The sequence below is a fragment of the Chiloscyllium plagiosum genome, unplaced genomic scaffold, assembly GCF_037043375.1.
Source record: "Chiloscyllium plagiosum isolate Xiang-an unplaced genomic scaffold, Cpla_swu_hap1 HiC_scaffold_24, whole genome shotgun sequence".
Lineage (NCBI taxonomy): Eukaryota > Metazoa > Chordata > Chondrichthyes > Orectolobiformes > Hemiscylliidae > Chiloscyllium > Chiloscyllium plagiosum.
Window position 1 is genome coordinate 9,027,008 of NW_028270162.1, and position 24,702 is coordinate 9,051,709.

General features: G+C 38.7%; 1 protein-coding gene across 2 annotated transcripts in view; it reads right to left on the minus strand.

Moving 5' to 3' along the window:
• Nucleotides 1–1,875: 1,875 nt before the first annotated feature.
• The window catches only part of dgcr8 (DGCR8 microprocessor complex subunit), a 48,598-nt gene continuing 25,771 nt past the window's right edge, over nucleotides 1,876–24,702 (minus strand). The window contains exons 8-14 of one of the 2 annotated variants that reach the window (XM_043715421.2): nucleotides 24,034–24,132; nucleotides 22,427–22,509; nucleotides 12,955–13,055; nucleotides 12,309–12,415; nucleotides 7,488–7,615; nucleotides 5,698–5,811; nucleotides 1,876–5,332 (exon numbers count right to left, since the gene is read on the minus strand). In XM_043715421.2, coding sequence (XP_043571356.1) covers nucleotides 5,249–5,332; nucleotides 5,698–5,811; nucleotides 7,488–7,615; nucleotides 12,309–12,415; nucleotides 12,955–13,055; nucleotides 22,427–22,509; nucleotides 24,034–24,132 — 716 coding nt within the window. In that variant the 3' untranslated portion in view covers nucleotides 1,876–5,248. Of the gene's footprint in view, nucleotides 5,333–5,697; nucleotides 5,812–7,475; nucleotides 7,616–12,308; nucleotides 12,416–12,954; nucleotides 13,056–22,426; nucleotides 22,510–24,033; nucleotides 24,133–24,702 lie in introns of both variants that reach the window. The other variant, XM_043715420.2, reaches the window with a different exon arrangement.

Sequence of the window (24,702 nt, forward strand, 5' to 3'; positions counted from 1 at the left end):
GGTAAAGCAGGACCTTGCAGCCTTCAGAACTTAATATCGGATTAAATAATGTTAGGGCCTGAGCACCTTCTCTCATGTTCTTATCCCAACTGCTGCTACAAAGAACCTATTGGCATCCATTAATGACCCCATTAGCAACTATTGATTGCCCTAGGCCGACTTTTACCCAGACCCTGTTTCTCTTTCTGGGCTCCATCTTCACACCCTCTCCACATTTTCAGCCATATATTTTCTAACATCGGTTTTAAAGAGGGGTCACTGAATCCAAAATATTAACTGTGCTTCCATTCATACTGAGTTTTCCCAGCAATTTTTATTTTTGTTTCCCCTACTTATCTATAATTGAGTTCACATTAAATTTAAAATTAACCGAATAAATTAACATGAAAAGGGGAAAGTGAGTCAAAGCCATTATGTCCAAGTCTTCTTTTGGTTCTTGAATGCTTCTGGGTTTTTGTATATTATTTGCAAAAGTACCTGCTATTTATTTCATTACTCAGAACTTCTAAGCAGCTGTTGAACACTTCAATGCCTCATGGTCTAATTAGTAAGGTTGCAGACAAAGATTGGAGAAATTGCAGATAGTGAGAATTGTCAATGGATACAGCACTGTAGCTCATTTGGAGGCAGTCAGAAAATGGCAGATGGAGTTTAATCTGGACAAATGTGAGGTGATGCACTTTGCAAGGTCAAGTACAGGTGGAAATTATACAGTGAATGGTAAAACCTTTAGGAGTATTGACATGCAACAGGATTTGGGTGTGTAGGACCACAGATCACTGAAGGTGGAAGCACAGATAGATAATAGTAAAAAAAAAAGCCTTCCCTTTATTGGAAGGTCAAATTCAAAAAGTCACATTACACCAGGTTATAGTCCAACAGATTTGTTTCAAATCACAAGCTTTCAGAGCACTGATCTTTCAACAGGTGAAGTGGTCACCTGGCGTGTGACTTTTTACTTTGTCCACCCCAGTCCAATACTGGCAACTCCAGATCATTCATTAGAAGGATAGGCAAGTTAAGCTGCAGCTGTATAGGACTTTAGTTAGGCCACATTTGAAACAGTGTGGTGACCAGAATTGTACCCAACCAGAAGGATGTGGATGCTTTGGAGAAGGTACAGAAAAGGCTTACCAGGATGTTGCCTGATATGGGGAATTTTAGCTATGAAGAAAGGATGCACAGTGGCTCAATGGTTAGCACTGTTGTCTCTCAGCACCAGAGACCCAGATTTGACTCCAGCCTCGGGTGACTGTGAAGTTTGCGCATTCTCTCAGTCTGCGTGGGTTTCTGCCAGGTGCTCTGGTTTCCTCCCCAGCCCAAAGATGTGCAGGGTAAGTGGATTGGATATACTGAATTGCCCATAATGTGCAGGTTAAGTGGTTGAGCCATGGGAAATGCAGTTTCAGGTGGAGTCTGGGTGGGACAACCTTCAGAGGGTCATTGTGGACTTTATGGCCAAATGGTCTGTTTCCACACCGTAGAAATTTGATGACAAGAAAGGTTGGATAGACTGGAAGGCAGGAGTTTAAGACCGGATAGAAATTTATAAGATTGTGAATGGCATGGATAGAGTGGAAAGTATGAGGCTTTTTCAGAATAAGCGAGTTTGATGGTGAAAATGTAAAAATCTTAGCGAACTGCAGACTCACTGAGTAATATGGGCCCTAAGACAGAATTGAAGTCTGCCAGTGCTGGGCCATATCCCCCCATGTTGCATCTGAGTGAGTTGGGTTAACTGTTAACACGCCAAGCAACCTTGTTAATGAGAAAAAAACTTCATGAAAAACCTTTCGGATTTTGGAGCTTTTCGGATTTCAAATAAAGGGTGTCTACTTGTACAATGAAATGAAAATAAAGGACTAGGCACAGTACTGGTTTTGTAATGAATTATCAAACTTTATTGCTTCAAACTACAGAGCAAAAATAAAAATACGTATCACACAAAATGGACCACACAAACATCCAGATGGCTGTGCAGGTTGCAGCAAGCATAGGTTGAAGGACATATACATGAAGCCTGAAAGTCACTTAAAACAGCACTGTTGCTGTGGCAACTGCACGCAATGTACAATTTGCCATTGCAGTACCATCTTTGCACTGCAAGTTCCCTGATCTCTCAATTTAAAAACACAGGGCACAACATGAACTGGATATTATGTTGTTAGTTAAAAAAAAACACTCCACATCAACCTTTCATAAATTGCAACGACAATTCTTATTTCTTGGCAAATTAGAACAAATGATCCATTCTGAATGACTTCACCCGTTAACATTCCACCTTTTGAGAACTTACATTAACAAAATTTGTATTTCAATGCGAGAAACTTCATTCACCAGTCACAGGAGATTTCTTGACTGAATAATAAAGATGACAGAACTTTGATTTTAAGTAGACCACAGACTAAGACCATAATCAGTGATGGAAGAAAATTGGTCGGAGATGAGACGAGTGAATCAGTTTGTAAAGCCAGGGAAGCTGCAGTGCTCTTTCTCAACTCAAAATACACAAGGTAGCAGACTTCAGGTAAACCAAACACAAATCAAACTTGAGAATCATTTTAATGAGAATTCAGATTTCTATGTATGCTTCAATAATCACTGGAATTAATTTTCTTTATGCAAATTTGTAAGAAGTCAAATCCAAAGCACTTCAAATCATACAAAATACCATTAGCTTTTCTGGAATAATTTTTGAGACATCAAGAACAGTAGTAATTGCAATTGGTTGACAGCTACATTTAAAGTGAGGTCAAGTCCGAGTATTTGAACAAAACAAATGCAAGTTTAAAAGAAAACAGTTGCCTCTGACTGTGTTTCCAAATTTGATAAATCGTGTAACATGTGAACAACTTTCTTGGAGTGTTAGAGGGCGCTATTGCATGTAATCAATTATTTATTTTAAAAAGTTTTTCTCCCCATTTTGAACATGAAATCTATTACATACTTGACATGCATTTAAGAGAGTAAACATTTTAGTGAATTCTGGAACTGATTTATCATGTAGTTACTTAATGAGAGTTAACACCTTTTCAGACTTATTGGTTTTTCTTCCTATAATACCATTTACACAATGATGCACCAATAAGACAGACGCATGCTTAAAAAGATGAAACAATGCACTATGCCCTATCAAGATACAACCCATAATCACAATAATTTTTGCTTCTATGGATTGAGAAAAAAAAGCAGTCAAATTACAATCCTTTACTTCATGATTACCTTCTAGGCAGCAAAATTAGTTGATGGGTTTACTTTTTAAAAATAAGAGCCACATTGAATATAATGTACTGAGAAGTTACAATCGATACACACAAATACCAATGTTAAAGGTACAAATCAATTAGGATGAAGGTAAGACAACTAGTTTTCATTTCAAATCACACTTTAGTTGATCACAAATGCAAATTCGCAAAACCACAATCTGACTCTCTCGCAGCAGCACTTGTGCTCATGTGCAAAGGCAAGAAAAGTTGCATTCAACAGAGAAAAATAGTAAACATTTAAAACACAAACTTCACAAAATGACAGTGCACAGCAGTTTAAATATAAGTTTTTGTTCCAGCAGTTATTGCAATTTTTAAAATATTGTTTCTCCCTTTCTATGCCACTGTTGAAGCCTGCAGCAAGCATTAAAAAATTAGTTTGTCAGTTTGCATAAGACACTATTATTAAGCTTTGGTTCACATTACCAAGAGTGCACTGGAGCTAATCATGGTACTTTGTTTCCTTCAGGTTGTTATCCTGGGTTTAAGTGAGGTAAAATTAAGTCATTGAAAGGAAAGTCATTTTACAACACAAAGTATAAGACAATGAGAACTAATTCAAGGTTGTATATCAAAACCTCCAAATCTGCATGCCTGGTAATAAGTTAAACTATAAGTGGAGGAACATTATATTCTTTTTATCAATTCTACTTCTAACAGTAAGACAAATCAAACCTGTTCGTTTGTATCATTAATGATTTCTTCTACAAATAAAAACAGTGGGGCAGACTATAATTAAACAACAATGTACAAATGCCTACAACAGCTCCTACCAAAACAAAATACTGATTGAGAGCTAACTGTCCAAACTTGAAAGTTCAGGTCTTAACAGATAACTGCAAAGCAGAATCAGAAGAAAACACATAGCTGCTACTTCAGCTCTGATACTCTGATCCAAAGCTGACTATCAATTTGGCACAGTGACATGACTGTCACAGAAAGAGACATTCTGTATTCGTGCCAAATGACAGAAGTGGAGAGTCAAACCCAAACACCACAAGTTCAACAGGATTGTGTAGTCTCAATCATGCATTATATTTACTGATACAGGATCCAGTTCTTTGACCCATTTACATATAAAAGTTATACATATTAACAGACTCCTATAACAAAATAGAAGTCTCAACACAAATACTACAAAAAGCATTTAAAAAAAACATTTTATGTTCATGGATTGGAGACCACAATTTTTTTTGCCAGTTTTTGAGCCTTTCACTAGTGATTAGATTTTTTTTTAAATAAAGGCTATTCAATCAAAATACAAGCTCTAAAATGTTCAATATAAATCCATGGTTCCTAAAACCCCCAATTCATACAATCTCCACATAAAACACTGTGTTTCTTCAATGATGTTTAAGTGTCACTTCATTAAAACATGTAACTTACTGTCAAAATTCCTTGATAAACTGCTTAAAATGTGTTTACAAAAAGAATGTCTCATATTAAAAGAAATAACTTAAAGTTTGTCTAGTGAAAGCCATTTTCTCTGGCACCAGCTTGTAGGTAAATAATGTAAAGTTTAATTTTTTTCCAGAAGATTACCCCATAGGGTCTAGCTAACCAACAGATCAGTGCAGAATGACAATTTAATGACATTCTGTAGCTGGAAGATACAGGGAACTTATTGGGCTTTTATATCTCCCTTAAAATTGAACTGAAATTAAAATGTTCACATGTTGAAAGGTCCTTTTCCGGGGCAACACCACCATTTGATGCAATCGCATTCTATTTTTAGCCTCGAGTCCTTTTCCGAAAAAGAGAGGGGTATGGGTAGTTCAATAACTCAGGTTCACAAATGTTGTCCTGTTGTTATGCAAAACAGTAATGTCTAACTGAAGCAGTACACTGTCAAGCTGGGTTACAGGAACCTTTAAACATGGTTGTGCATTCTGCAACATAGTATGTTCTTTATAAGAAGGTAACAAAGAAACGGTTGAGGATGAGTTTCTCCAGTGCGTTATTGCTCTCCATTTTGCAGTGCTTTACACATCAACAGTACAAAGGGGTTCGCTGCCTGGCTGTGCTGATTCCATTATTGTCATCTTCGGCTTCTTCCTCGTTTCCTCCTTCATGGAGCAGAGAAGAAAACAAATTACATGTAAACACATGCTTGTTATTTTAAAAAAAACCCTTAATTATTTTTGACCCCATGAGGGTGCAGTATCAAAATTTTGTACTGCAGTTTGTTGACACTTATTGTTAAGGTTCATTCAAAGGGTAGCCAACTGGGTAAGGTTCCAGGTTAGAATGGCAGGAGCGGAAGCATGGGAGCCAAAAAATTGGCAAGACAAGATCAAAAGTACTAAACTTCAATTATATAAAACATAAATCCAGAGACATAGCTAATGGAACTATAGCACCTTAAACTATGAACTCTGCTCAGCCATCAACCCGACCAGCAATACACCCCATGCCACACAAAAATATTTACCCTATCCCGTGCTAATTTCTTCATTTCATCTCGCAACTTGTTTAAAATGTGTAGATTCGGTTTGTTCTTTTTGGCAAACTGCTGCAGTTCAATCACACTTTTATCAGACATTTCCTGTGTTAAAACAGGAGAAGCAATTGCATGTTAGGTAAGTCGTCTATAAAGTACAGGCAAATATACCATTACCAAGATTTGGCATATGAAGGAAACTGTTTTGCCATCTGTAATAATAATAACCAGGTCTTGATCAGAATGCATTGGCAATCACTGGTACATTTCAGAAATCTTGAATAAAAAAGGTGAAATACAAAACTTTACTCAATATGACATATCTTAATGCATTGCTGTCATTGTCTTGAACATTAAAGGGTTCTCACTGGAAAATGAATGCAGACCTTCCAAAAACAAAATCACTGGGGATCTTCACTCTATCAAAACTCAATGTCACTGAATTTCCATGGCAGCTCAATAAGGAAAATTATTCCTTCTCCTTATTGAATGCAAATCAAGGTCTAATATTAGTGACTCTACTTGCATAAAAACATTTAAAAAGTCAAGCACCATAAATGCTCCATTTGACTAACATATTCAGTACTTTATTTAAATGTGAAGCACAACGTTTTGGTGCTTAAAGGTAAATTCACCATCGATTTACCAGACCACTGAGCTGCTCTCATTAGAGAGAGATGACTGGTGGTGGTTGAACTGAAGGATCTTTACACCTTAGTTTAGGGGAGAAATTGAGGAGAGTATTTCATGACAATCCCAGTCAGTGCAGGAATTGAACCCACAACATTAGCATCACTCCACATCACGAAACTGCTAGCCAGCCAACTGAGCTAACAAATCCCCAATACAGTCTCCAATAAAGCAAGGAATCATCACCAGCAAAACAAGCAACAGAATCAATAGTAGCATGTACTCCTGAATTAGATTGTTGTGCATTCAAACACCAATTCAGATGTGATCACAGTCTGAAGTCACATCTGTACAATAATATATTGAAGCTGCATCTTTAAGATCAGATATTAAAACAAAACTGTCTGCCTTTTTCAGGTGGACATAAAGGATGCAACTGTACTTGTCCTCAAAGAAAACAGTTCTCTTGACTGTCAAATAAATTGCTTTACCTCTGAAGAACTTTATGCATAAACTGTATTGGCATACATCTAAACATGTGAACTCAACTGCAGAGCAACTAGTTAACATTGAAGCCTGTTCAGGACATGAAAGCCAATCAAAATGATGAATTTATTCATTTAACTTAAGCACTTGGGTGGAATAAATGTATTTTTAAACATTAAATAAAGCTTTACTTAGTCTATCATGCAAGCTTTTCAGACATAAATTGTAAAGAAATTTGATAGTCATTAGCAAAATAACAAATCTTCTGAAAACTCATTAGCAAAATACTTAAACTGCTCTGTTAACTGGAAAAAATATATATTAATGAAATGAACTGGGGTGGGCAAAAGTTAAAAATCACAAAATTTACATTAGACGGTTTATATCAGAAGGTTTGGCGACAGTGAAATAACTTCTTGGTAAAATAATTTCATTTCTCACTTGGAACAATTTCAGCAGCAAAACTGTTATTTACATTTAAAGCATTTTCCACCTCACTTTTTAAATAAAATGTTTAACACTCCTCTTAAAATTATGAGATTAGCACCCTCTTAAAAGGCTTATGTTGCTACAAAACAGAGCAATTCTACATCAAATGTAGTATGCCAGACCTGGATCCCACCCCGACAAAAATACAACATTCAATGCATTACCTCACAATTTACCTGTTTGACCATTTTATTGCTTTCCCTGCCGTACATGCGTAGTAGTGACCCCCAGTTCTTGACATGAGGGTGTAGTAGTTGTAGGATTTTCTGAGATGCAAGCTGTTTGCCAACTCGTTTGTTCTTGCCTGCAAATTGCAATAGGTTTTAATTACAAGAGTTGACAAAAACAAACAGAAAATCTATGCCTTAGTTCCTGTCGTATATTGCCAGATTTAACCAGAGGTAAACATTAATGCATAGCTGCTAAGCTAACCCCCCTCACCTTCAATACCGCAAGCGTGAATTACAGTACTGATTGAGAGATTTACATTTTATACAGTACACTTAGTTCAGCCTGTATTTGCCTCTTATGATAAAGAAACTGATATCCCAACAAATGCAATTAAAACATGGAAATAACCAGATTTAGTACTCAAATGGATAGAACTTTAATTCAGCCTTCAAATAATCTTGGCAGTTCATGAAACAAAGAATTAAAATCGACTACTCTCATCTGTGTAGGGAATCTAATCTAAATAGATAAAGCTACACTATCGAGAGCCAAAGTCTTCATATTGTTGAATTTAATTACTAGGTTTTTAAACAGTGAAGTGCTCTTCCTTTGACTATCAGAAATATAGACAAGATAAAGGTACTCATCATTAACCCAGAAAGTGAATACTACACCAGGAATCAGAACACCTTATAACAGGTAAAAGCTCAATTATTGTGGAAAAACAGAACTATAACAGCAGTTTTCACAATAACTTCAATTTATTCAAAGTAATGCTATTCAAGCTACACCTAGAATATTGTCCCCTTAATTAAGCAAAGATGTGGAGGAGCCAGCGTTGAACTGGGGTGGGCAAAAGTTAAAAATCACAACAGCAGATTATAGAACAGGTTTATTTGGAAGCACTAGATTTCAGAGTGCTGCTCCTTCATCAGGTAATTATGGAGCAGGATCAAAACATTTGTGTCATGCAACTGAAATGATATATCGAGAAAAAAAAAAACAAGAAAAAAAAAGAGGGAGGGAGAGAGGGAGAGAGGGAGAGAGAAAAGAAAAAGGAAGAGAGAGAGAAAAACGAAAAAGGAAGAGAGAGAGAAAAACGAAAAAGGGAGAGAGAAAAAGAAAAAAGAAAAAGAGAAAGGAAGGGAGGGAAGGAAGGAGGGAAGGAAAAGAAAAAGTGGGTCACTTGTATTTTGACATGAACCCAGGTGAGGTCTCAACCAGGACCTTGGGTTCATGTCACACTACAGGTGACCCCGGTACACTATACACAGGCGCACAACCTCTCTCAGGCTTATAACTCCATCAGATCTCACATACACTTTACAGCTTGTGCACACACACACACTCTCTCTCTCTCTCTCTCTCACAGACACAAGCACACAAGTCGATGGGGTGAATTTGTATTTGCAGAATTCTTTTTGCCGATACATTCTATTTTGCTCAAAAAATACACATCTGCAGGCAGTCAATCCATGTAATATTTTGTAAATTCCACTTTGGAAATTGAACCAGTCTGACTCAAGACTGGGATACAGAGTCTAACCTCACACCTTTAATGCATTGTCTAAGCTGTCACTTTTTAAAATATAAAACCTTAAGTTATCTTGAGAATGTGATTTAAAAAAATTCTGGAATTTACATATTAACGAACTGAAACCTGCAACCCATTCTAAAAGATGAAAGACTTAGCAGTAATCTAGGTTTATTCAGTATATCATTTCAGTTGCATGACACTGTAATCTTTTGCTATAAATTCTGTGTCTTACGATCCTGCTCCATAACTACCTATGAAGGAGCGGTGCTCCAAAAGCTAGTGCTTCCAAATAAACCTGGTGTTGTGAGATTTTTAAATATAAGCAAAGACACTGACATTGGAGGCAATCCAGAGCATGTTCATCACGTTGATTGCTGGGTACGGAGGTATTTTCATGAGACATGTTAAGTGGGTTTTCTAAACTCTAGTTTTCTAAACTAGATTTTAGAAAATTGACGGTCAACTTATTGAAACAGACAAGATTCTTAGGGAGCTTGACAGGTTAGACTTAGAGAGCTGGTTTCCCCTTCTGGGAAAGTCTAGGGCCAGACAGCATAATCTCAAAACGAGAGGTCACTCAGCTACGACAGAAATGAGGAGGAATTTCTTCTTGGAGGTACTGAATCTTTGGAATTCTTTACCCCAGAGAGCTGTACAGGCTAGTTGGTGAGCATATTCAAAAGATGATTCTTCAAGTCACAAACTTTTAATTAGTAAGAGAACAAAGGAGAGTGGAGTTGAGGATTATCAGATCAGCAGTGATGTGTTTGCATGGCAGAGCAGATCCGATGGACCGAATTACCTATCTTTGCTCCTACATCTTATGTTATTTACTGCTCAAGGAGCTGCAAATCAGGCTTTACCTTCTCCCTCAAAGGCACTGACTCCTCATTAGGGTACACTGGTATTAGATGCTCCCTGGTAACTCACTCAGGTGGCTATTCTCAACATGCAAACAGTTCTTAACACTTGGCCCTCATATCATTTGGAGCAGGCATGAAGGTCTCTTATGACTCCTGCATCAAAGTGGTGATACTACATCTAGAGTATGGTGTACAGTTTTCTCTTCGCAAGGTTTGTAGCTCAGGCTGAGGTTTAGGGTGTAGGTTTGCTCGCTGAGCTGTAGGTTTGATATCCAGACGTTTCATCTGAAACGTCTGGATATCAACCTACAGCTCAGCGAGCAAACCTACCTCCTAAAGTTTTCTCTTTATAGTAGTTAAAAAAAAGTCTTAACAACTAAGATTCACTTGAATCATTCCTATTATGAAGGAATCATCTATCATCTTGAGAGAAGTTGGTATTCAGTGGAATTCTCTCGACCAAAAACAGTAGAAGCTGGGTTAGAGCTTATTCAAGGCAGAGTCAGATGGACATTTGACAGTCAAAGGATTCCAGGGTAATGAGATGGAAGACAGGAAAGTGGAATTGGGACCACAACCAGATTGGTTAAAATCTTATTAAATGGCAGACCAGGTCCAAATGGCATCTTCCTGTTCTAAAGAACTATTACATTCTCCAACAAATTTTCCCTTCCATAAGCCAGAGATTCTGAAACTGACTGTAGTAACCCTTTCTTACCTCTGACAACTTAATTCAGCAGAGGGCTGAAATCTAACTGGTCTGAATATTTAACTATTCATTGTATAAACAACAAATCAAGAAAAATACAAACTGACTGCACCATGGCAATCAAACAATTACAGGTATTTACTTACATAATTTACACAGGCCATTAGGATCATTAATGAAAATACATAATGAAGTTTAAAATCTCCCATATCACAAACAAGCACCCTGATTTGTAGCTATCATTCATCAACAAATTTGCACACATCAGCATTTGAGAAGACTAGATTCCATAATTAAATGGTTTAAGTGAATACATGCAATGAACATTTTAACAGGTGAGGTCACACAAGGAAATAGTTATAGCTCTATTATATGCTGTAAGTTTTTAATGAGTAGAATGTACTAAATATATGATTTTACTGAAAGACAAAACCACAAAATTTAAAAACAGAATCCTTCAAAAATTACAAATGAACAGCAACATTCTCTCACTTAGTAGCAATAGCATGTTAATCAGGTGGAAACAAAAACAAAATGTATTACAAAATAAATTAAAAAGCAGGCAGCAAAAAGGGAAAATTAAAACATTCAAATATTAGGGAATCTAAAAAATGCTGGCAGTGTAGCAACAATGAAGAAGAGCTTACGCACTTCAGATCCTGCCTGACCTGCTGTGCTTTTCCTGTGTTGCATGTTTTGACAGTGTAGCAATGAGACCAGAAGATTAATACAAATACACAATCCTTTATCAGAAACCCTCAGGGCCAGCTGGTTTTCGGAATGCAGAACGTTTTTCAGATTTCGGAATAAGTGATAGCTTAACAATGAAATGTAAAAAATCTTAGTGAACAGCCCCGGTGAGTACTACAAGCCTGGAGACAGAATTGACACCCGTCAGTGCTGGGCCACACTGCCATGTCACATCTGAGTGATGTGGGTTGAGTGGGTATCGGGTTGGATTAACCTCAAGCCAAATAACCTTGCTATGGAAAAAACAACTTCATGAAAAAAATTTCAGATTTTGGAGCTTTCCTGATTTCAGATAAAGGATTGTGTACCTGAACACGAACACTGTCAGAGTGTGCAATTTATAAATTGTGGAAGCTACTGCCTAATCAGTATAAAAATGAAATACTCAATTACATTGCAGCACCGTAGCTTACTTCTGAGGGGCCTTTATGAAATTTGAGTTGCTGCAGTTTCATAGCAGCAATTAATGATGGGTATTAGATATTCTACTCAAAGTCATACAGTAAGAAAAAATTCAGAATTTTGTACACAACAGTATTGACTATGGTCCTAAAGAAAAGCACCCAGTTAATAATAAGCTTCATTCAGTCAGCAAAGTCTTATTTCAAAAACCAGAGGTGTGTTGTTTGGTCAGATATTTTAAGATGAAATCAATCACAAGTAGTGAACATATTAATGTGTGCACACCCACAAATGATCAGAACAATGAATTAGTATTTCCAACTATACCCACATTGTGAAAATATCATGCCTCCTTCCCCATCTATGTCTCCTAACAGGCAGCTGGGCATGGAAAAAGTGCATACAGTACTGCCTTTCTAATCAAGTGACTTAACCATCCAAAATATACCTGCATTCAATACAGCTTGCTGAAATCAATTTGAAATCATATTTAAAACTAACAGGAGTGATTTTACATCCATCACTGGACATAAAAAACTAGACCACTGTTAATTTTGATACTTACACCAGCCTCTCACTGTGTGCTTGCCACAGGTCATGACATATTCACTTTTCTGGTTTTTACCAGGAATTACCTCAAACTTGATGCTTGTGTCGCCCATTCCATGGTTTCTGAAAATTAAAATACTTTCTTTCATAGCGCTTCACATAAACAGACTTTAATAAACACAGCAATGAAACAATTAAAGTCAGACACACTGGTAATATGACAAGAATGTGGAACATAGATGAACAATGTCCCCTTAGATGCAACTCCAATTTATTAAGGCTGTACTTCAATTCGCCAGTACTGAAGGACAACATGTTAGCTAAGTTTTGCAAAGGGAAGGACAGGGAGAGAAGTTTTCAATGAATGCACATGGCCAGAGTTGGAGGAACTGGCACAGGACAACTTCTGGAATATGAAGGTTGGCGAAGTAGAAAGTGAGGACAAGGGGAACCTGGATCTGAGAGGGAGGCAAAGTTCTGAGAACAGAGGGAATGTTGAGAACTTTGAAAATGTAACTGATAAATTATTAGTGATGTATAAAACTAAAGATGAAACTCCAACAGAAATGCATGCATGGAATCTTACATGAATGCTAGAAAGCAAAGATATCAGCAAGATTACAAGAGGAGATGACATGAAAATCTTCAACATTTTGGCTTACCTCTTAAGGCACTCATGGAGAATTTGATATGGTGACAAGAGTCCAGCCTTATTGGTCAATTCATATACCCGTGAATCCTCAATACTGATGTGGTTGAAGTACTAAAATAGAAATAAATAAATACTAATAGCGATCAAAACAGAGTCTCATGTATTTACAACAAACTCGGAATATCAGCCAATACTGTTCAACGTGTTCAGTTGTAATTTGCCATGACATGTAGACACTAGATGGCAATGTTGAACTGTACTAAGCGTTTTTTTTAAAAAAACACTGACCAAAAAGACAACTATGCAAGGTTGCAGAGATGAAGTTCAAAGTGGAAATGATACAAAGGTTGAGGGTTATATAGGGCTAGTTGTGCTGTTTGGAGAAGGAGCTACTTCCCATAAGCTAAACTAAATCACAAGTTCCCTGATCTTGCAACTTCACATTTCCTTTAATTTGTATGAACTGCAGCACCGGACAATCTTTGAACTCCAATTCAGCAGCTGAATCAAGACATCTCATATGCAATGAGCTAAAAAAAAGTTTTAACTAGCTCAGTTTGTGCGCTGAGTACATCAGTTCACAGGCTCCAATTGCTGATGCACTCTGCTCGATGATCACAGTAATCAAGATGCTGAAGCTAAGGTGGCAATATACAGGGACAAAATGGAAAAATAAAATTAGCCAGCTTTCTGATGACCTTGTGTAGAGGACAAACACATATGATCTTCTACCACAGCTTGCGAACACTTGCTGTCTAGTTCAATCGTTACTTGGGGAAGGCATTCAAGGGCATCCAATAGGTATGAATAGCCAATGGCTCAAAGCCAAATGTGCAGGGAAGTGTGCAAGGGAGAAAACTGGTAATTCATAACTGGTTACATTAAAATGTCAATTGTTGGTCTAGTTTCCTGATGGCAACTTTAAGCAAAATAGTTCCTTGAAATGCTAATTAGATAAAGGCTAAACTTGTACGGTGACTGACATAAGACAGCAACATTCTTTTGTTTTACTTTTACACAAGGTAAGGGTGTCACTCGGCGGAAGTGGATATTGCAGATGCTGGAGATTACAGTCAAGATTAGAGTGGTGCTGGAAAAGCACAGGAGGGCAGGCAGCATCCGAGGAGCAGGAAAACTGATGTTTTGGGCAAAAGCCCTTCATCAGGAATGTCACTGAGGATGTCACTGGCAAGGCCAGCATTCATTGCCCATCCCTATCTGCCCAAGTTCCATTTTAGAGACAACCTTACATTGCTGAGTATAGGGTCACATCTAGGCCAGACCAAGTAAGTTTGGTAGATTTCCTTCCGTAAAAAGGACATTATTGAATAAGAGGTGCTTATGACAATGAACAGTGGTTACTACCATGTGAAATTATTGCAAATTTGCACTGAATTAGAATTTCACCATCTGTTGCTGCAGCATTCGAATACATGGCCCCAAAACATTAGTCTGGGGCTCTGCATTACTTGCTCAGTGACTTTACCACTATGTCATTGCCTCCCTGAAAGAATCCATATATACTCTCCACGCCAGCACTAGCCTTGTACTAAACACACAAGCTTGACATGTAGCAGATGAAATTAGTTTTTGGTATACTAGAGAAAAGATATATTCAGTCAAGTAACGCATAAGGCACTACACAAAACCCATTTTTCGGCAAATTTGTGGACATATGTTGATGTCACTTAAAAGTAAAATGTCAGCCATCAGCTAGCAGCATTAGTGCATGTCACAGAATGGAGGGACACGTATTTGAGCCATTGTTCCACCAGGTTTTGCACCTCACCTACATCCACATCTCTAAAGTCAAAAACTCAACAGTTATGAAAAATTAGATATATTGCCAGATCTAGATAATGAGGGGAATTCCCAAACAAGCAAGTTCTTAATTTCTGAACAATCTCTATTTATACAGGGAGCATAAATATTGAAAGGCCCAGGTTCAAGTCCCACCTTCTCCATAGGTGCAGAATAACATCCCCAAACAGGTTCATAAGAAAATATATAATGCATTCTAAATCATTTGATGAACACTGAAAAGTAACAGAACAGTTAGAAGAAATTTTCAAAAGGAAGAAAGGCTGAGAGAAATAAGGCAGAGTAAGCTGCAGAGAATGAAGACAAGAAAGCTGCATCAACAGCATGAGGGTCAAAGGGCCAGGCTGATAAGTTGTTTGAAATAGGTATAGGCTAAATCAAGAAAGAATCTATAGTAAAACATGGAATCCAATGCATCGGGATCATGAAGCCATTTAATGCAGATGGAATTTAATCCATTCGTTTTCCAAAAAAACAAGTAACTTTTGCAAATACTTGGAACTTGGAAATATCAATACCAGAAACCAAGGTGAGGATACTTTTAGCAATGATAATTCAAGATAGAATTAGTTGTTTGGGCATATGAGGATTAATCAACAAAAGCCAACCTGAACTGAGGGTGAATCATGTTGACCTGATTTGGATATTTTCTGCTGCTGCTGCGATGTACATGGACTTCCAAAAAGGTATCTAATGAAAGTGCAGCAAAACACACCCAAAGCTTTATTAACGGAGAAGTGAATGAATAAAACACCGTTTTAGTTCAAACTGGAGTATGGCAATCTATTCCTTTTCATTGAATCTTTTCATGGAATGTTGTGGTTCTGTTCGCCGAGCTGGGAATTTGTGTTGCAGACGTTTCGTCCCCTGTCTTGGGGACATCCTCAGTGCTTGGGAGCCTCCTGTGAAGCGCTTCTGTCCGCTGCAGTGGCTGGTATATTGGGTCCAGGTCGATGTGCTTATTGATTGAATCTGTGGATGAATGCCATGCCTCTAGGATTTCCCTGGCTGTTCTGTTTGGCTTGTCCTACAATAGTACTATTATAGTGACAATACTACTAGTATAGGACAGGCCAAACAGAGAACAGCCAAACTGACAACCAGAAGCGGCAGGTACAAATCACTCTAAATGCCGGAGGAAACATCACAGAAGCGCTTCACAGGAGGCTCCCAAGCACTGAGGATGTCACCTAGACAGGGGACGAAACGTCTGCAACACAAATTCCCAGCTCGGCGAACAGAACCACAACGACGAGCACCCGAGCTACAAATCTTCTCCCAAACTGAACTTTTCATGGAATGCCTACAGTGTGGAAACAGGCCATTTGGCCCAACAAGTCCACACCGACTCTCTGAAGAGGCATGCCACCAAACTCACCTCCCTTACCCTATCCCGTAACCCTGCATTTTGCATGACTAATCCCCCAATCTACACATTCCTGGACACTACGGGCAATTTCAGCATGGCCAAACCACCTAACCTTTGGACTGTGAGGGGAAACCAGAGCACCTGGAGGAAACCCATGCAGACACGGGGAGAATGTGCAAACTCCCGACAGACAACCACCCAAGTCTGGAATTGAACCTGGGTCCTCTATGCTGTGAGGCAACAGTGATAACCACTGAGCCATGATATTGCCCTAATGGGGTGCCATGCTTTAGGAAATTTCTGAGGCAGGAGTTTCTGGGGCTAATTGGGGAGACACATCCTGAAGAAGAAAGATAACGAGAGGACCAGAAAAGAGGGGTCAGGGACAGCACAAAAGCAAAAGAAAAATTCCTTTAAAAGATAAAAAAGTTGTTGTTAAAATGGACTGAATGTTTCAAAGCCTTGAATGAAGCATAAACATGCATTCACACTGTGGCACACTTTCAGGCAGGTGGAAATCATCAAATGCAAAAACTTCCAAACACCTCCGTAAACCTGCAAAAGAAACACCAATGTCCACCCATCTATTAAGGAACCAACTGAAAATCTCAGGAGTTGAGGACATTGCTACCAACTGTGCAGTTGAACTTCATACCAACCAGCAGAAGTCCCAATTAACCAAAGGAAAATCTAAAATTTAATCTTAGAACATAGAACATTACAGCGCAGTGCAGGCCTTCAGCCCGAGATGTTGGTTCTACAGGTCGGCGCAATCTGATGCCTTTCTATCCTACATTATTCCATTCTCATCCATATGTTTATCTAATGACCATTTAAATGCCCGTAAAGTTGGTGAGTCCACTACTGTTGTAGGCAAGGCAGTCCAAGCCCCTTCAACTCTGTGTTAAGAAATTACCTCTGACATCTGTCCTATATCTATCACCCCTCAATTTAAAGCTATGTTCCCTCATGCTAGCTATCACCATCCAAGGAAAAAGGCTCTCACTGTCCACTCTATCTAACCCTTTGATTATCTTATATGTCTCAATTAAGTCACCTGTCAACCTTCCTCTCTCTAACGAAAACAGCCTCAAGTTCCTCAGCCTTTTCTCTTAAGACTTTCCCTTCATACCAGGCAACATCCTAGTAAATCACCACGGAACTCTTTCCAAAGCTTTCACATCCTTCCTCTTATGCAGTGACCAGAATTGTCCACAATACTCCAAGCACAGCTGCACCAGAGTTTTATACAGCTGCAACATGACCTCATGGCTCCGAAACTCAATCCCTCTACCAATAAAAGCTAACACACCATATGCCGTCTTAACAACCCTATCAACCTGGGTGACAACTTTCAGGGGTCTATGTACATAGACAAAGATCTCTCTGCTCATCTCCACTGCCGAAAATCTTACCATTAGCCCAGCACTTTTTATTCCTGTTACTCCTTCCAAAGTGAATCACCTCACACTTGGCTGCATTAACTCCATTTGCCCAGCTCTGCAGCTTATCTATGCCCCTCTGTAATCTGCAACATCCTTCGGCTCTTATCCAGGTAGTTTATAAAAATGACTAACAGCAGTAGACTCAAAATAGTAACTGAACTCCAGTATGAAAATTTCCCATCAACCACCACCCTCTCTTCTTTCAGCGAGCTAATTTCTGATCCAAACCACTAAATCACCCTCAATCACATGCCTCCACCTTTTTGTACAATAACTACTATGGGAAACCTTACTGAAGTCCACATACACCACATCAAGCACTTCAATCTCATCCACTTGTTCGGTCACCATCGCTAAGAACTCAAATGAGATTTGTGAGGCATGACATACCCTTCACAAAACCGTGCTGACTATCCCGAAACAACTTCTTCCTCTCCAGATGATTCTAAATCTCACCTCAACATTTTCCAACACTTTACCCACAACTGAAGTAAGGCTCATTGGCCTATCTCCTCGACAACATTGTCTTTTTCCAGTGAATACTGATGAAAAATATTCATTTAGCGCTTCCCCTATCTCTGCGGACTCCATGCACAATGTCCCAATACTATCCTTGATTGGTCCTAATCTTATTTTAGTCATTTTTTAATGACTATATACCTATAGAAAGCTTTAGGGATTTCCTTGATCCTATCTGCCAATGACTTCTCATGCCCCTTTCTGGCTCTTCCTAATTTTCTTTGGGTTTTTCCTAGCTAACTTGTAACTCTTAAGTGCCCTAATTGAGCCTTCATGTCTCATCCTAACATAAGCCACCTTCTTCCTCTTGACAACAGATTCAACTCCTTTAGTAAACCACAGCTCCCTTGCTCAACCACTTCCTCCCTGCCTGACAGGTATATACTTATCAAGGACACTCAATAGCTGTTCCTTGAATAAGCTCCATATTTATATTGTGCCCATCCCCACAAGTTTCCTTCCCCATCCAATTCAACCTAAATCTTGCCTAATCGCATCGTAGTTGCCTTTCCCCCAGTTATAACTCTTGCCCTCCAGGCGTATACCTATTCATTTCCATCACTGAAGTGAAAATAACCGAATTGCTCACCTACCTCCAAATCTAACAACTCGTCGGGTTCATTACCCAGTACCAAATCCAATGTGGCCTCACCCCTTGTTGGCCTGTCTACATACTGTCTCCGGAAACTCCCCTGCACACACTGGACAAAAACTGACCTCTCTAAAAGTACTCGAACTGTAGTATTTCCAGTCAATATTTGGAAAGTCCCTCATAACACCTACCCAGTCACTCTCGCTCCTATCCAGGATAGTCTTTGCAATCCTTTCCTCTACATCTCTGGAACTATTTGGAGTCCGATAGAAAATTCCCAGAGTAACCTCTCCTTTCCTGTTTCTAACCTTAGCCAATACCACCTCAGTAGAGGAGTCCTCCAGCGTCCTTTCTGCCACCGCACTACTGTTCTTGATTAACAATGTCACCCCCCACCCTTTTACCATCTTCTCTGTTCTTACTGAAACATCTAAATCATGGAACCTGCAACAACAATTCCTGTCCCTGCTCTACGCATGTCTCTGAAATAGCCACAACATTGAAGTCCCAGGTACCCATGCTGCAAGTTCACCCACATTATTCCGGATGCTCCTGGTATTGAAGTAGACATACTTCAAACCACCTTCCTGCTTGCCAGTGCACTCAACGACCTTGAAACCATATTTCTGACCTCACCACTCAACCTCCTGGACAATGGAGCTACAAGTTAGGTTCCCATTCCCCTGCTGAATTAGTTTAAACCCTCCCGAAGAACATAATTAGAATATGCAAAAATGTCAACAGATACAATTAGCATCTGTGTCCTGTTCAATTGTGTTTGATGAGTGGATTGAGTATGCAGACTGGCATACAAGCACTCCCTGTGATGCATTACCCAAAAGTAGAAGCCACCAGATAAGCTGCTATGAACTGCAAACTGCTGGTTAGCTACCTCAGAAACAACAATATACATGCATCATCTAAGTAAATGTAGGAGCCTTTTCTTTGCCTTTAAAATTAACAAAAGTCATGATGCAATGTACCCTTTACTCCAAAGCCTGGAAATACACCTAGTGAATACTTCATAGCAATACTTTAATACCTAAAAGGGAGAGGTGATGGTCTAGTAGTATTAATCCAGGGACCCAGGTAATGTTCTGGGAACCTAGGTTCAAAACTCAGATGGTGGAATTTGAATTCAATGATAATCTGGAATTAAAAGTCTAATGATGAGCATGAAATCATGACTGATCATTGGAAAAAAAATTCAACAGGTTCACCAATGCCCCTTAGGGTAAGAAATCGGCAATTCTTACCTGGTCTGACCTACGTGAGAATCCAGACCCAGAACAATGTGGTTGACCGTTCGGTAGTGTCACAAAGCTGGCCCCTTTTTTCTAAAAGCTGTTCCTGTTCTCAAGGATACGGTGTCCTTTATTTTTTTTCAGAGGGGTAATAAAACACTCCTGGTGCCGATTAGACTGGTTTGGTACAGAGATTAAAGGGTACTGAGAGGCCTTTTTGTTTATACATAAACAGATGAGACTTCAGGCCAAAGTGGTCATGTTTTAGAAGTGACCTGTATAATCAAAGGTGAGCAGTCAGCTCTCTAGCTGTTCAGTTCAGTCCAGAAACAGTTGGGAGTTCGACAGTGAGCTGTGAGAAAACAGGCTCTCTCTCTCTTTCTACCTTTTTAACTTCAACCTATAAACATCTGTTCTTTTTTTTTAAGAAACGGTCTTTAAGGGGCTTTACTTATTGGGAATGTTGTGTATATTTGGAACAGCATAATTAAGTCTAGTTTGGATAGACTGAGCTCTGTAGTGGGGTTCTTTATTCTGTTCTCCGTGCTTCATTGTGTAATTTTGTGAATAAATGTTTTTGTCTATTTTAAACCCTGGTAGTCAACTGAGCTAGCTTACTCCGGGTAACTTTCACTGTACACTCACTGAAATAATTGCAAAGTTATGGTCTGGGTTGCCTGCTCAAGAATGTTTTGAGTGGTCTGGCCTAGTCCACAACAGTAGTAAATCCTAGCCTAGCCAGTGACAGTTACATTTCAAAAATGCATTTTAAGAAAGCATGACGTGAAACAATAGTTTGACTTTCATTCCTGGAACTATTCCTTATGTTTATTAGCTACAAACAAAGACAATAAACTCTCCTCTAACTCACCATGGAGAATAAAAGCAAATACGTACTGCATTCTTTCAAAATTTACATTCTGGAAAAGTAAGGTTTTTTTGAACTTTGAGAGGAGTTATTAAGAGAAAAGAGCACTCAGTAGGCAGAGGAAATATCACCACCATGCTGTGCAAAATCAACATATTATAATCATGATTTGGAAGAGCCGGTGTTGGACTGGGATGGACAAAGTTAAAAATCACAACACCAGATTGTAGTCCAACAGGTTTATTTGGAAGCACACTAGCTTTCGGAGCACTGTTCCTTCATCAGGTATTTGTGAAGCAGGACCATAAGACACAATTTATAGCAATAGATTAGTGTCATGAAGTTGAAATGATATATTGAACAAACCTAGAGATTGTTCAATATATCATCTCTGCTGCATGACACTGCAATCTATTGCTATAGATTCTGTGTCTTATGGTCCTGCTTCACAACCACCTGATGAAGAAGCAGTGCTTTGAAAGCAAGTGCTTCCAAATAAACCTGTTGGACTACAATCTGGTGTTGTATTATAATCACAAACCTCATTGTGGCTTTTCCTTGTCTGGCTGATGCTCTGTAACTTCAAAGCTGAAGAGCTTTGCTCACTCAGGAAGTTTCACATCAATACACATGTATTCTGAGAATTCTGCTCACATTTTTGACAATGGTGATAAGTTGTAACATTCAAGTAATTAAAAAAAAATCCTCTATCTTTCCATGTTAATGGATCTTTTACAACAAGTGCTGTGTTTAAATTCTAGAGAATTACTGTTTACAGACAAACAGGAAAACACTATTGTAAACATAATTAAAACACCAACATATTTTTAAACAGAATTACATTTAAAGTTACCACTTTGAAAATAAAAATAAACAAACAGAAAATAAAGCACCATACAGCTGATAAAGGAATGCAAGCAAACAAAATAAATGAATGCCTTGGATGCAATTCAGCACAAGTCAATTAAAATGAACACAGGAAAAGGAAATGTTTTGCACAGTTCTTTATGAGACAATTGTACAGGGAGCAGCTGCTGGGATTTTATTGGGATGATTATGGCTCCAAGAATAGATCAGAAAGCTGGGCAACCCTACTTCAGTTGGCTGTAGGGATCCCTGACTGGTTTATGTCCAACAGACAAACAATGAACTTCTATAGGGGCTTTAGCTCCTTTGCAGGGTCTTTCTCGTGTTAGCAGCACAGTGGAAGCTGCGATCACTGCTGGGACTGCACCCAGCCAGGAGAAGCAGCATAGATGCTGTTGGTGAAACAAACTAAATGAAATTGGGGATGCAGGCTCAAAGACTGGCAAGGAATGGGAGTCTTGTCATGAGGTTGGCCTTTGTCACCAAGGGGACAATGTCTACAGCCACATAAGTCACAAGTAGCCTCTGGGGTGGAAGGCTATTCCTACACCTTTCCTGCTACTGGGTAAATGCCGCCATGGAGGGTAGGTGAAGAGCTCACCATCCACAGCCATGCCTATACCTTCCCTCCATTTTCTGATTCGTATTCCTGCCCCACCTCCTGTCCTGCTCCCTCAGACCGAAAAGAATCCCAGTAAGAAAATGCAAAATTTAGAGAAACATACACACAAAAAAGGACTTAAAACAACAAAATTACCTCAAGTTCATCACTGTCTTTGGGCTTCTCATCCGAGGTCTGTTTGATAAAGTCGGGAATGAGGATTTCCAGTGTAGCACGGGCTGGCAACATCAACAATTCATACCAATTTTAGCACAATGGTTATTATTTTTAGTAATTCTAATAACTGATGAGACAAAATCTAGTAAACCACCTCTTAAAAGGTATTAAGTAAATGTGGAAATAAGTAAGCACATATGGTAAGGTACCAAAAATTGTGGACATTTTCTATAACTAAATACCAACATTACTTTCCTGTTCCTTTGATTGAGTCATACAGCATAGAAGGGGCCCTTCAGCCCATCAAGTCAGTGCTGACCTATTTACACCAATGCCACTTTTTGGCATTTGGCTCATAGCTTTGAATGTGCTCATTTCAAGTGCTCATCCACGAACTTTGCAAAGGTTTCATTGCGAGTTTTTTTTTGCGAGGTTGCTTTTCCCCCAAGACCCTCTCAAGCACTGCATTTGATTCCCAGCATACTATGCATTAAAAAGAAAGCTTTTCCTCAAATCCCCTCTAAATGTCCTGCTCTTCACCTTAAAATTATACCTTCTCATTACAGACTCTACGGAACAGCTGCTTCCTATGCACCCAATGCCCCTCAACCTTATACTCAATCAGGTTCTCCCCACAGCCATTTTTGCTCTTAAGAAAACAACCAGAGTTTATCAAACCTCTCTTCATAGCTCAAATACTCCAAACTAGGCAGTGAATCTCATCCACACTTACATCCTTCTTATACTGTCATGACCAGAACTGCACACAGTACACTAGCTGAGACCTATCCAAAGTATGGGTCACACTTGGTTGCTCACATTCTCATTTTAAAACCTCACATTCTCAGTCCTGCTGCAACCAATTCCAAAGGAGTGTTGTTAGGATTCAACATTTATGTTTAACTAAAATGCTCCTGCAGTGGCTCAATGGTTTAGACTGAGTAATTGAACTAGAGATTCTCAAAGGTTTAGTTTCACTATGCCCTGAATTAGATTGTCTCAGCACAGATTAAAGTAGGAATGCCACAAATGTTTTCAGCATCAGTTGATTAGGGAGATATAAGAGCTCAGGCCCACGGTTCCAGATATCTACAGGAATGTCTACTCAGCTGTGGGATAGGATGGCGTCAGGTAAGAATACAGTGATTAACTTTAGGTGAAACTGGGTGTTGACACTTGTCATTCCGGGAAAGACAAACAGATGTCTGGACACTGCATAAGCTGCTAATGATCAGCAGTTAAATATACCTCAGCAACAAGATAACTTTAAAAGAATAAAGACAGGAAAAAAACTATCAAAAAAAAAAATCCCCGCAGAACTACATTTCAATTATATCAGGACAGATGGTCAAAAAGCACGAGTATAGAGTTGTCAAGTACAAATTTAGGAAAAGATCAATAAATATTTTATACAGAAGTTAACTTCTAGCTGGAAAAAGGTGCCAGGAAGGATGATTTACACCATCATGCAGTGGTAAGAGCTTGTATTCTGCATGGATGACATTGCATGGAGAGAGCCCATTCAATCTATCTGATGATCTTGTGAAAAATTAAGGAAAGCTCATTTTTAATAAAACAATAAATACCAGCTTTATTCTTTGCAAGTTTTTTGCTGCTGGCAGTTCCTGTACCATAGGTTACTCCATCAATAACGACCGAGGCTCCAAAAGGGTCACTTGGATTTTCTGAAAAAGGAATACATATATAGAAATATATATCTAATAAGTTAGCACTTCATGAAGAAAACAGTTAAACAGATAATGCTTTGTGGAATAATCTAAAGCTAGGGATTTAAATTTATATAAAAAGGGGTTACAGAAAACTTTCAAGCCTTTTGCACATAAACAGGGAAAAGTCTTGACTTAATTTAGAGTTCAGCCAATTAAAACAAATGATACTTTCCAGATATGAGAATTACTGACTTTCAAGTCTAGTTATTTTCAGGACAGTTTATATAGTAGCTCGCTCATATACATGTATGATGCAATTTCCTTCGGGTGGGGGGAAGACAAGTGCTCTCATGAAGATGACAATATAAGCACGGTTACACTTAAAGTTTATCCCAAGTTACCCTGAATTAAAGAATTTTATAGTACAGAAGGAGGCCATTTGATCCATTGTGTCTGAACAGACTCCAAAAAGAGCTACCCAGCTGTCCCATATAGAACCATACAATTTATCATATAATAATTAGAATTAGATTTCTTACGGTGTGGAAACAGGCCCTTCGGCCCAACAAGTCCACACTGACCCAC